The sequence below is a fragment of the Apteryx rowi genome, unplaced genomic scaffold (genome assembly GCF_003343035.1).
Source record: "Apteryx rowi isolate R43461 unplaced genomic scaffold, aptRow1 scaffold_141, whole genome shotgun sequence".
Taxonomy (NCBI): domain Eukaryota; kingdom Metazoa; phylum Chordata; class Aves; order Apterygiformes; family Apterygidae; genus Apteryx; species Apteryx rowi.
Genome location: NW_020447653.1, coordinates 1,032,697 through 1,046,644, shown reverse-complemented (window position 1 = coordinate 1,046,644; position 13,948 = coordinate 1,032,697). Strand labels below are relative to the sequence as shown.

Genomic DNA, 13,948 nt, shown 5'->3' with positions numbered 1-13,948 from the left:
CATTTCAAGAGCACCTTCCTCCAAAGGCACRCGCTGCACTAAGTTCATTCTGCCTGTTCCCTTTTGCAGGTTGCATTTTGAATAATTTCCTATAATGGCAAACACCCCCTTCTTCCCCTCCCCACTTTGCAAACTACGCTATATTTTTGTGTGTGCTGGTGTTTTTTGTTTTGTCTTGTTTTTAACTTTTGAACCACATCTTACAAAACATCTCCATATTCTGAAATTTAGTCAGACAAAAAATACCTCATTAGCTTAGAAGGCTCCATCCATCATCCTTCTGCCCTTCCCCACTGCATTTCATGCTTGAGTTGGATGTGTCATGTGCAGAGAAATACAACATAAGCTGAGAAAATATTTTACTATGCCCTGCTGATGCTCTGAAGAGGTGAATCTGCTGTGCCCTTGGTGCAAGTGGGGAAAACTTGAGAGAATGCAACAGCAGCCACTTAAACACCACACAGCTAACTGATCTCGAGTTATGCCTCTTCATGGCTGCAGCAAGAGCAACTAAAACCACATGCACTAACACAGCATGATCACTGAATGCTAATCGCTGCTTCTTTGGAGATTTCGCATTTCATGCACCGGAAAGGTAACAAAATGGTCAGCATAAATGCATAAACAGCAATTTGAAGAACTTTTTTGCTCTAATTGCAAATCCTGTATCTAAAAAAGCAATTGCAAAATTATCAATTAGGCCTGATTTTCAGAGTACAAGTTCCCCAAGAGGCTAGGTCTATGCCAGCAGAAGCTCTGATCTAGATGTCAAGTCAGTGAAGACAAGCAAATTTTCCAAATGCTCATGATCTCCCCCTATTTGTAACTCCAGTCAAAAATCAGGCAAAGAACTGAGCTGCAGTCATCAGCTTGAAGCAGGAGAACCTCCTAGGGTAACAGCTGGCTTCTTAACTACCTTTTCTTGAGGTCAGGTCCAACAGCAGGTATTAAATGCACACATCTCAACACACTCTCCAGTGTTTGAAGTCCTGGAGCGGCTAATTGCTGGGAGCTGCAAGGTTATCAGTCACTACACGTCTGAAAGAACTAACTGGACTAACGTGGGCCAAGCTCCCATGTTCTTAGGTCTCAGAGAGATTTACCATTAACCTCATTCTAGGAATTGGAAAACTGATGCCTGAAGGAAAATACATGTGATCGCTGCCTCTCTAGGTTCATTGTCGCAAGGAAACGCTACAAGTCAGATCTACCTCAGTACAGAAAAAAACTCACTTCCAAGTGAAAAAGTTTCAAGATTTAGGTCAGGAAAAGGTATGCAGTTCCCCATAGCTCAGATGAAAAAGCATCTTACAGAACACGGAAAGGAAACGCAGCACACCTTCTCCTTCCTTGCTGCACCATCAGCAACGCTCCCAGTGTTCCCAGTAACAGCTCTGAGGACTAGTACTCCGTGTTTTGCTCCAACTATCAAAACACACTGGTTTCTTTTCTGTATATTTTGTACAGACAAAATTCCAGTTCTGGACACTGCTTTTGGGGAAGCCCCTTAGGAGGATTCTGCTGGATAGTCCGGATCCTCTTTGTTCTTTCCAGGCACACACACACTTGTCTATTGATATTGTTTCCAAAAGCTCATTAAAAATAGAAATGAAACTAGATTCAGGATTTGGAAACAGCTAGAGACTCCTGTGCTTCTACAACATCCTTTCCAAAAAAGACTGCAGGTTGTTACCAACTAGAATACGCGTCCATGTGATGATTCCCTTTGGCTATTGACATGCAAATGAAAATAAAACTTATTCTGAGGTATAAGCTTCTCCCTATCGCTAATGAAACTAAGACAGACCTGCTGGTGTCAAAAGTCAAGCAAGGGACTGAGGCATGACAGAGATTCAGCATGAGCTGAGAACAGCCGTAACAGGGAGGAAAAAAGATCAAGTGATAACTCATTTTATAGCTACCTGGACTAAAACCATCCTGTTGGAACATGAGCATGGAGGCTGTTATCTGATACAGATGTAAGAGTGAGTGTGTATATGTATAAAAAATTATTACTTTTAACAAGCTCAGAGTTCAGTTCAGACCAGAGCATAAAAACAAATCAGAAAGACCCTTTTGTATTTATTCCCTTTCCTTTCCAAGGAGCTTCTGCATTAACTGCATTCCAACAATCATATGCATTGAGCTCCAGAGAACAACCAAAGGGAACACCAAAATTAGCGATAAGCGTAAAAAATTTTGCAACAGATAAAGCCTACAGTGCATTGTCTGAAGGTTGTGCGTGTCCCACAGGACATCCAGATAACTGTAGTTTATATGTAACTTTGCCTTCATTATGTGTGGAACCCTTTGTGTGTAAAGGCCAGAAATGAAAGCAGTCAAGAAGGGATTTCTTTCCTATTCCATATGAAAATACAGAAAACTCCTAAATGCACATGGTAAATTTTTTTCCTAAAACATTGACCCTCCCCATCACATCAGAAAAAACAGGATTGCAATGGGATTTCTAAAAGGAATCCTTAAGATAATCTGACCCCCTTGCAAACAAGTATAAGAAAGCCTGCAAGATTTCAATTTCTCCACCTAATCAGAGATGGGATTTTTTTCCCCAGTTAAGTATTTGATCAAGCCTCACAAAGGTGCTAATGTATTATTAAAGCTAATGGAGCTCTACAAGAAAATGTTAATGGACATTAAGTTTGCATAAATGAATTACACATTAGCACAGTCACAAGAAATCTAGTATCTGCCAATTTAGGCAGTATCTGATCATTTTTGTTTTTCTCATTACAGGAACATTACGCTAGTTTCAGAGATATGAGAATTGTAACCAAGATGTTCATAATGAAACTACATAACGAAGAAGATGAAATAAATTAATATAACCTCCCCTTCCCCTGAATATACAGTTGAGGTGAACCTGCACAAATAGGCACTCTAGCACCCCTCTGAGGCACCAAAGCCACGTTGTGATGACTGCGTGATTTTGGAAGCCATTTTCTGACTGCAAGTGAGTGCGTACTGCAGCCATTAGCTCCATCAAGATGGAAGCCAGGCATGGCTGCACTTGGGACCACAGGTATTTTCAGGTGCCTGCTCATGAACGCTGTTAACATCCCGTACAGGAGAGCAGTTTCTTAACAAAATGAGATGCACTACCTTGTGCTAACACTGAACAAGTTAGGACGCATTACAACAAAAAATGGTTAGCCATAATCTGTGGTATCACTGTGGATTCCACATAATTCACGTTGCTCTAATTTAGAAAGAGTTAGTGCTGTAGGCGCACAAAGCCCAAAACAAGCATTTCTTTTCCACAGTGTCAAGTTTTCACCAGTAAGCTTGCAATAGTGGCCAGTTGCTTTACTCTGGTAGTACAGCTACATTTTCAGAGAGAGAAGTACATTGCTAAAAAAACAAACAAACACCTCACACTCAGAATTTAATCTGTTCTGACAACTATAAAAACCCAGCCAGGAACAAATTGGTACAAATTCTAGGTACAGAAAGTTATTCCTTAAGAGAATAAAAGCACATATTGCTTTGTTGCAAAAGGGCTGGGAAAAGTCATGGCTTAATCCATTAAATAGGACCCAACATTTTTATTTTATTTTTTTAGATAACAGGATATAAACTCTGTCTACACTGTAATAAAATCTAATCATATAATCCATGGTTTCCGAACACTTCAAGTGTGTGACTTCATACACCCGAAGATTTAAAAGTTCTGCTACTCACACATGACTTCTAGGTAACGCTGTGTCTGTAAGTCTTTGACCGCAGGGTGATCCACCAAACAGATGACAGGGACCCCATCATCTTCCCGTCCCACTTTCAGCAAAAGCTGACTGGTCACCGTGTACATATCGGACCACTGCTCCACTTCGGATTTGCCTGGTAGGGAGATGAGAGAGAGAAAAACAAAGTGACCATGGGAAGGCACGTCTGTATCTCCCAGATACGTTCACCTGATTGCTTCTGCGCCCAGCAAACACATCCCCCTTCAATATCCAATTTCCCCATTCTACAGCCACTAAAGGTTATGGGAGGGAAGTACGTGTGTAAGAAGTAACACACATCTCTCCATGAAGCTCTTCCAATTAAAATCTACACTACATTACCACAATGATTAATAAACCCATTACACCGTCCCCAAATCCCCAAACTCTTAAATCAATGGAGCTACAAATCCCCTCCCACACTCCAATCAACAATTAGCTAGAAAAGTGATTAAACCAGTTTAACTTAATTAAAAGTATTATCGATAGGCTGAAGTGTTTCAGCAGTACTCCTCTTGAAGGTCTATGCAGAGCGTATCAGTGGTGGTTGGAGCAAAGCATAGTTCAGGACTCGCTGCCTGAAAGATGGCGTTAACACACACGGACAAGAAAAAGTTTTCATGAACTCTGTGAACACTTGCTGACAGTGCCTCTCCACTTTGTTTTCAAATATGCTCTTCTGTGGCTTTTTAAGAATTCAGATCGTACAGTCAAAATGTCAAGAGTAACTTGAAACAGAGGTCTTTCAAACACAGACATATTTCCACGTAATATATTAAAGTAAAACATGCAGGCAGCTGCAAAAAAAGCCATCCCTTTAGAGGAAAGACTTTCTGATCAGAAGCTACACATCCACTCTATTCACAACCCACACAATATAAAGAAAACAACCAAGTATTTCAGTATCCCCACTTCTGTTAAAAAAAAAAATCCAAAGAATGAGCAGGGTGAACTGATATTTCAAGAAGCTACTACTTGGCTCAGCAGTCTTCAGAGATATAGGAAAGTTGGAATTCAATTGCCAATGCAAGAAAACTCAATCAAGAAGGCAGATAGGTCAAGCAAGAAGGGTCAAATACTATTGCACTGCTGCCCTCCAGAATGGAAAAGGAAGCCAAGGAAGAGATCATCTGAAGATCTGCACAACATTTAGATGGCAACAGGTGCTGGAAGTCGCTGGGACACCACTACCAGTGGCAGCACGTTTTGCAGTCCATCTTTATCAGCATAAGCTCAGCATGTCTCCTTGAACTCGGATACCTACAGATGCTGTATACAAATGGAGGATTTTATTTTGCCCTTGTAGGGATTTAGATTTGAAGTAATGAGTCTGACTTCTGTATAAAGCCCTTTACTGTCCCAGACTGGGTAAAGCACAAAGATGTTGTCAACCAAGCTCACAGCTATGTGCAGACTTAAACTAACAGCATGTCACATGCAATAAGTGTGACTTGTATGCACAAATACTATGAGCAACCAGATTTAAGAGAGTGGGGGATGCCCATCTTGTAGGAATATTCAACTGAACATGTAAAAAAAATGCCCTATAAACAACATATCTAGATATAAAGAAGAATTGAAAAATCTTTACAGCTCAAAAAGCAGATCTTACTCATACCTAAAACAGGGTAGAAAGCTACATAAACCACCACAGAAATAAATTCTCTGCACAGCTTTAGGGTTCCTCAAGGTCACCTGCAATTACAGAAGAAGATCCAGAACGCTGAACTCAAGTCTGGCAAGCAGGCAGAGGACAAAATGAAGTTTAGCCCTTCTGTGTTAAAGAAAGTTGTCATTTATGGCTGCGCACATGCTCCTTTGTTCCTGAGCCAGGCTTTAAAGCAGCTTACTCCACTTTTTTTTCAAGTGGCAATGGAGGACAAATACACAATACTGCAGAAATCATTTCAGCTGTCTGAAAAAGGACAGAGAGGATACATCTATACCAGTCAGCTCCTTGTTTCCTTTGAACCATCTGATTGTGGTGGCTGGTCTGCTGGCCATGGCAGTGCAGTTCAGCTCAATCTCTTCTCCCTCAACGGCAATTTCTTTCTGGATATCAATTACCAAATTGCGTGGTGGGACTAAAAGGAAAAAAAGATAATACAACACACACTTGATGAAAAAACAAGTCAGTCATTTTTTGACCACTAACATAGGACAAGACCTTCTGGAAAGCCCATAAAATATACTACAGAAAACTAGCCACCAGCATTTATTTGATCTTTCAATTGATCAAATCTTTTTAACAGGTAGTTTCATAATAACCATAAGCACTCTCACTCACCACCTAATCATAATAATAGTTTCACAAACTATTACTTATCAAATTGTTAACTTTCAGTTTGCTCTCCTAGGTAGGCACCATTACAAGCAAAAGTTTTACAAATTTGGTTGTGTATGTTGCTATTTAAAAATACCATTTGACTTCATACACATTTCTTGGCTCCTTTTGGCAGGGAGAAGGGGAACAAAAGTTGACATTTCGAAGTGCATTGCTTCCCGTGGTTCCAACTCTCAGAAGGCAATTTTTCCCTCGTGCTGTTCAGTTTCAAGCCTCAGCCGTAAGGAGTGGAGGCAGGCCAGCAAACATCAGGCTCATTTAAGACTCAAAAAGGCCACTGAGCACAAGACCACAGCGGAATGCCATCACCTTTTAAACACCACTGCCTCTCCCATCAACATAAACCGCAAAGTAAATACAAAACCATCCCAGAGAGAATAGAGGCAACTTTACATGCACCGACAGATACTCGCATCACATGGCAATTCCTTTAGGAGGGTAATTTGCCACTCTCCCCAGAAAAATACCCTCTGCAGATCAAGATTCTTGAAAACCACAAAGCTAGAAGACTATAATCTTCAATGAAAAATAATCCAATAATATTGAGAAATAGCCTAGAGCTTCAGGGGGGATAACCACTATTACTGCACAAGCCAGAGACGTGATGAAAAAGCTTAAAAATTATGACAGAAACTAGATTTTATTTTATTTTTTTAAAAACATGAAAGCACCAGTAGCTAGTGAGGCAAAAAACAGAGAAAAAGTGAACATCAACAGTTAATACAGCAGGGAGTTGCACTCGCAGAGGAAACCTAAAATTTAAAAGGAAACTTAACTTTTTGTTCTGATCAATATGATTAAGCAACCATATAGTTCAAATGTGACTAACATGTTTTTTAGCTAATGAAGAACAAATAAGTATAAATACCATCCAGATGATCAAATGGACTAATTAGTCACTTGTGGTTTTTCCTCTAAAAAGAACAGAATAGACCACATATTTGGGATTTTCACATGTTCCAATTAAGCATGAATAAATCTACATATAGTGTCACTGAAGACATTAAAATACACAGAAAAAGGAGGCAGGGGAAAGAGAACACTATTACAGAAGAAAAATGTGACAGGGTTTAGCAAGCTCTTTTCTAACATTGGCTACAAAGAAGGATGTCTCAAAGCTTTGCTCTGCTCTCCTAACCAAGTATCATTAGAAGCAGGCCAGCAATTCCACTCCTTCCCATTACTTAAAACATAAAGAAGTCTGATTAATGACAGAGATCTTTGATGGAAAATGGATTCCTAGCAGGACCAATGATATACTGACACTGAAAATTACCCCCTTTCCCCCATTTTTTTCTCCTACTTAGGGAGTCAATACTATGGAAGGCGAGACATGTTATCCTTGGCTTCTCAGCACCTTACAGCTAAGTACAAATGCTGGAGAAGACAGACACTCCCCTCCCTAGACTTCTAATAATAGACATCTATCTTTGCTGCCTGCTCTGCGAACTAAGGTTTTGCTCAAGTATGTGATGAAGGTAAAGAGAAAACACTCACTCCTTTATTAGTGTCAGGCAGAGGCAGGCACACGCTGGCCATGCTCCAAATTTTTCTAACAAGAAACTGAAGCACAAAACAAGAAAACAGACTTTTCCCTGAATTCTGAAATACAGTTTATGTTAAAAACAAACAAAAAAACCTCTCCTACAATTGCATTAGTCTCCCGCTTGGAAGACATGCAGTACTTGCTTAGAGGTGAATAAAGTAAACGCTTGCACTACAAACACATTGGTAATAGTGAAATTAAAACTAAAAATTTTTGTGCATGTAGGATTACAGTAACAAAGCTGGAAGCAAGCTTCATGTTCATATGAATACTGGAAACTACACTAAAACTCTCAAGTTGTTGGTAAATGTAACAGCTATACTAGAGCTGATTATAAACATTATTTAAACCGTGCATAAAAACCTAAGAAGCAAATCTCATTAAATAAAAGAAGAAAGAGATTTAAACTAATCAGCAAGCGAGATCTTACATTAAGTCATCCACTGTGATTCAGGTTCTCCTATTAATAGGATCTTAAAAGCCACTGCTAATCTGTAGAAATAGCTCTAATAGCATTAGCTACTATTATTGGTAACCACATCAATCGTGCAGCCGCACACATACCACAGTCTAGCAAAGCATAAGCAAGTGAAGGAAAGGCAAGAACTCAGCAGGGCTGTTTGGGGAACATATTTCTGTAGCACCTGGGGAAGGGGCCTGGAAATCAACTTCAACTCTGAAAATGGGAATTCCTAAACAAACAACTGTAAGATGTCAGAAGACAGACCTTATGTTCTTTACATGTTAAAACAACAGCTTTCAGTAAAATTAATAGGAAGCTATCGCTTTCCGTTAGTCAAACTTAAGATTTTGCAGAATATATGTCAACCAAGAAACATTCAAAAACTTGCACATCTTCACAATGCCAGAAGATTCACCATCTATGTATGTTTGTAACACTTACCCTTAAGGAATATAAACAGACAGAAGATAGACAAAGATGCTGTCATTCTTCATTATAATCTTCTAAAACTCCAAGTCTCAGAAGAAAATATTTAGTGTATGATCACAGTAGTCTGATTATTGAAAAGAAAATTCATAAACTGAAAAGTTCTACCCTGCTACAAAATATTAAATTTATTTTTCTTCCACATATCAGACACTTATCGAAAGAAATCTATAGCTTTTCCATTCTGGCTGCTTTCATTCCCTTCTCTCCTCACTGAATGAGATGCTACAACCACCACAACTTAACTTCTCTTGCCTATGAGAAATACACTTTCTACAGACCTGTAGAAAAACAAGATACATGATCTAGGAAAGCTCATCTTACACAGTGCACACACTTCTCCAAAGCCATTGACTGGACAGATTTCCATTCCAAGATGTCAGCAGGTTCCAGCTTGCCCCAAAAGCCAAATGATTCATTCATATATTTTAACAGACAGTATGCTACAATTAATCATTGCAGACTGTCTGCAAAAGACAGCTGGTATTAAACCCACTTCACAATGGCAGGAAAACTTGGCAGCATTTAAGTGACTTAATCAAGAGAAAGGCTTAGAAGTGGAAAACACCTCACTCTTACACCTCTGCTTATTCCTTGAAACCAAAACATCCTGGGAACAAAAAGGGCAAGTCCCAGCAATCACCCTGTAAATAAAACATAAGTTACAAAGAGAGGTTCAGGGTTTAATCATAGAAGTGCTGCAAGACAGGCAGAACAGGCAACGGCTATGGCACTCCACTGGACAATTTGCTTGATATTTGCTGGCCACCCATAAAAATTTTGTGCCTGCAGGCTGAAGTATACAACTGAGTTGACCTATGGAAGAGCTGGTCTTCAGTGGGAGAGCACTCAGCATTTAAATACTTGTTTACCACCCTCCCCTCAAAAAAAAAAAATCACTGGTGAGTTATGGCTTTTATTTTGCATGGCTCAAAGAATTATAAAACAATTCTCAAAATAGAGCGTACAAGGCCCACGCCACTGCCTTCTCCACTCAGACCTCATGCACTGAGTGATTGAAAAGTTCACAGCAAGCACCTATTCAGTTCTTACCAAGCACTGTAATAGTGGTATAAATTTCCTGGGGGGGATCAGTGTAGAGCTGGCAGAAGTATCTTCCTTCATCGGAAATAGAGACGTTTGTCAATGACACTCTGAGTTCACTATTGGAGAAATTCACTAGCTGAAACCTGCTGTCCTTCAGCGCTGTGGAGCAAACAGATCATGAATGATGGCAATGACCACAACAGATGCAGCATCCCCTCCCTCAACACAACAGCAAAGTCAGAAACCTAAAAAAACAGTAGTAGAACCTGGACAATAATCCTATCGGTTCCTGACTGCAACTTCAATCATGTTTCTCACATTTCAGTTTGGGTCTACAAAATACTTGTGTTCTCAAATCATTACAAAGAATCAACATAAGCAAATGCCCTTAGCACAGTACCAAACCTTTGGGTGTGGTGCTCGTTTTCAGAAGATTTAGGGATGTTTAGACAAGCAGTTTACTGTGAAAATCTATTTCCATATGTATTTATTTCTGACTGTCTGCAGACTATAGATTTGACAGGTGAGCGGACATGGAGCAGCATGAAACATACATAAGAATCAGCAAAAAGAGAATTTAAAGTTTATTTCCTGAGCAGTAATGTCTGTCCATATTCTTTCAGAAATTCTAAAAGCAAGCATTTTAAATCTTACCAGTGGAAAGCAGTTCCGAAGCACCTGTCCTAGGTTTATCTTTTCAGAAAACACCTGTGCTGAACATTGCGCGAGAACATTGAATGTTAGCTCAATGGGAATGAATCACAATCTCTTTTGGCCTTCCACACTTCTAGATACTTAGATCATAAAACGTCTGGAAAATGAACACGATCTGCTATGTGTTTTCCTAATGCTTAGCCCAATGGTTCAGTGTGCCCATGCCCAGCACTGACAGTAACGCAAACAATTTAACATGTTTCATTTCAGCTACTAGGTTTCACAGTATTGTCATAACAAGCAGCAAAGCCAGTCTCATTCACTGGACACTGCAGTGACAGATTTTGTTTTGATTATAAAGAGGCATAGAWTGTGTCAAAAATCTCAGTCTTCAAACTAAACATATTACCTCTGAGAACATTGCACTCTCTCTACTTTGCCCTATTCAATTTGTTTGTGTCAGCTAAATATTTGGCACTCAATTGCAATTCACCCTGAATTACTGCARTCAATTCCTATTGCAAAGTAAGACAGTCTGACTTTTAAAAGGGACCATCAAGGTTTCCATTAAGGAGAAAGATTATGATTGCCTGTCTCATCTACCCTCTAAAGAATTGACTAAACTTTAAGTGTCTAACATTAAATTAAGAGAAGAGATCTTAGCAATTGCCTTATCCAGAGAGCAAGCGAGGTGGAGGAAAAGTTGCTACCAAACACCACCGAGATGAAACTTACGTCTGAAATCTCTGAAATAAATCGTCTGTCTGTTGGGATTCAGGAGCTGAATCACTGAGTCATCACTGTTTTTCACTCGACAGCTGATGGTGGCAACATCTCCCTCCACTACTGTCACATCTTCCGTAACCAAATTCTGTCCATCACCTTAAGAAGAAAGCAAAGAAAATATCAGCATCATAAATGACACCGACGAGTTTCATTTGAGATACACAGCACTGTATATGAACAAAAAGAACAAGCTTCTGTCTGCTCCCGCACAAGAAAGGCAGAATTGCCTCAAGTATGAAAAAATTACTGCGCAAGGTGTTGGAGGCTTGTATCTATATGCAGCAGCATCCCAGCTCAACCGGGGTATTTCAAACAGATCTGATCTATTCCAAGCAAGAAAAACTTCCAAGTTTGTTATTATGTTCAGTAACAGTATTTGTCCACAGATACAGAGCAGAAACACATCAAATTTGTGAGGTTTTTATAGTTAAGCAAAGTCTTCTTTTATTTAACACAGAACTAAATGTAGTAGACATCATGCTAGTTACAAACCTGTGTAGAAAAAAATACAATTACAGTCTGTTAACAAGTTAGATAATTTTAAAAGCTTGATCAAACAACTTCTATTGTTCTGATTTATGAGTAGTATACTACAAATATTCCAAATTGTAGTCTAATTACTATGAAATTAATCCCTCCAGGCAACCCTCTTACTGGTACGCACCCCCCATCCCTATATTTATTTCATCATCCAGTAGTGTCAAAGTGTTATTATTGGTAAGAAACATACGAAAAAACAGAAGTACTCCCACATCTACAAAGGATATGTTAAAGCGTTCCCTGACAACTGAACCAGATTAGCTTTCAGGGATAAAATGTTACCATCTAAAAAGCTACGCACCACAAAAACAACGAAAGTATCAGCTAAAAAAGTATTAGTTATTTTTCAAGTAAATGATAGACATGGACAGAATTTCTTTTCCTTCCTTTGAAAAGAAAATGGCTTAATTTTAAAAGCATCAAATTGAGCTGGGGGAGAAGATGAACAAGTTTCCAATTTTTTTTTTCCCCCATGGAAAAGTATCAGTTTTTACAAAAACTATACAAGTGCATATATTTTTTGAAGAAAATTCTGAGGTCCAGGACAGTGTTTCTGTAAGACATCTAAAAATACCCTAGAAAAGCCTCAAGGAGTCAGAAGACTGCCTATAGCTTCAAGTGAAGCATAAGGGAAGACTCAAACTTCTTCTTTCCAGATACCAAAGTGCTTTCAGCAGCTACCACGTTACTGGGATTTTGGGAGGGATGAGCTTAGGAAGGCAAGGCCTTTTCTTCAAGGCAATACAGGTTCATTCTGATGCAGAACAAAAAAATTCCAAAATACAAAGAGTCCTTTAAGATAACACCCATGTCCTGTCCAGTGCTAACAAGAATCACATGCATATGAAACAGCAACATTTTTCCAAGAGGTCAAGAAGCAGCTCAAGTCTGAAAGCCAGGCACAGAACAGCTTCCTTAAAGGACTTATTATGGTTTGAAGCACTTCTCACACCAACTTTTCTCCACGGAAGTACTGAACTTAAATAAATACAAAGGAGGCAAACATGAAATGAAACATAATATATTTTAATAAAGCTTTCTCCTTCATGCAATCTGGACACCTGTGATAGTAGGCACGCTCCTCAAGAACGTGATTACATTGCAACGCTGATCTCTTACTGCATAAGGAATAGTCTGCCTGGGTGTATTTATCTACCTACGCTTTTTAAGTTAGGCTTTTTACTAGTAAATGTGACTTGTAAACAGAGGCTGTAACAATGAACTACTCTAATTTTTTAATTTGTTGWGGGAAGAGGGATTGGGAGATGGTGGGGGCCTTCTTTTTACTGAACTTAGACTTTGGCTTCATTATGAAGCATAATTTTTTTATTGTAAAGCAGTTATTTTATATTGGGTACATTCTCTTTTAGATGCCTACTGTTGCATTTCACAGACCGACCAAAAGCTGCAGGACTAGGGAGGACTCTCACTGGACTTCAAAGACCCCTCCACATCCTTTAATGCTCATTATCACTTAGCCTCGGGAGAACAAGGTGCATGCCGCACGCAACAACGGAGGAATTTATTTCCTTCTCTCAAAAGATGAGTATTGTTAAATTGCTTTGAAAGAACAATCTGCTGTAAAAAAGTGAGATTATAGCATTTATCCTTTGACTTTATGAGATATACTTTTGGGAACTAGTTTTCACTTACCATGTCTAATCAGCAGGTGCTGTTAATGTCCAGAGGCAGGAAAACAGAACTCAATGCAATTATGCTGTGGGAGTCGTGCAATCACTTACAAGTCATCACCTCAAAAACTCCTCTCTAATGAATCGAGCCATTACATCACATGCACGCTGTGAAATTTAGCTCAAGTCTTAAAGAACGCAGAGGATCACAATTTGAAAAAAACCACCTTACGTTTCAATTTCTCATAACTAATACAAGTCCTGTCAGGTTAGGAAGAAAGATGAAGAAACACCGAGCAAAGTCAGAACAGCAGCTAACAGATTAAGGGGCCCGAACTTGAGAGGGTTTCTAGCCAACAGAGAAATACTGACCGAGGTCCTTTTAGGTCACGACTTGCATCTTCTTCTGCTTTCCAACTACACAAACATTATGGACAAGGGGCAACTCTAAATAAGCTTCACTTGTTGATGGCATAAAAAGCAAAACAAAGTAGGAGAAATTCTAAACTTTTGATTTATCAAATTAAATTAAAGGGCATCTGATTAAGGACTACAAAATGAACGGAATTGAACCAAAGGAGACATGGGAAGCACCAGAGGAGCCCTCTACTGAATGATGGCTGTATTTACACAGAGACTAGGAGGCAGACAGCCCCGTTGTTAGCTACTATGGGGAGAAAAAAAAAAAAMCACCCAAAACGCACGCCCAAG

The 13,948-nt window shown here is 39.3% G+C and overlaps 1 protein-coding gene across 1 annotated transcript in view; it reads right to left on the bottom strand.

The window, feature by feature from the left end:
• CADM1 (cell adhesion molecule 1) overlaps nt 1-11,196 on the bottom strand; it is a 61,153-nt gene extending 49,957 nt beyond the window's left edge. The window contains 4 exon segments of the mRNA XM_026057959.1: nt 3,700-3,855; nt 5,687-5,824; nt 9,633-9,785; nt 11,016-11,196. Of these exon segments, the coding sequence (XP_025913744.1) occupies nt 3,700-3,855; nt 5,687-5,824; nt 9,633-9,785; nt 11,016-11,196 (628 nt within the window).
• Between the last annotated feature and the right edge of the window lie 2,752 nt (nt 11,197-13,948).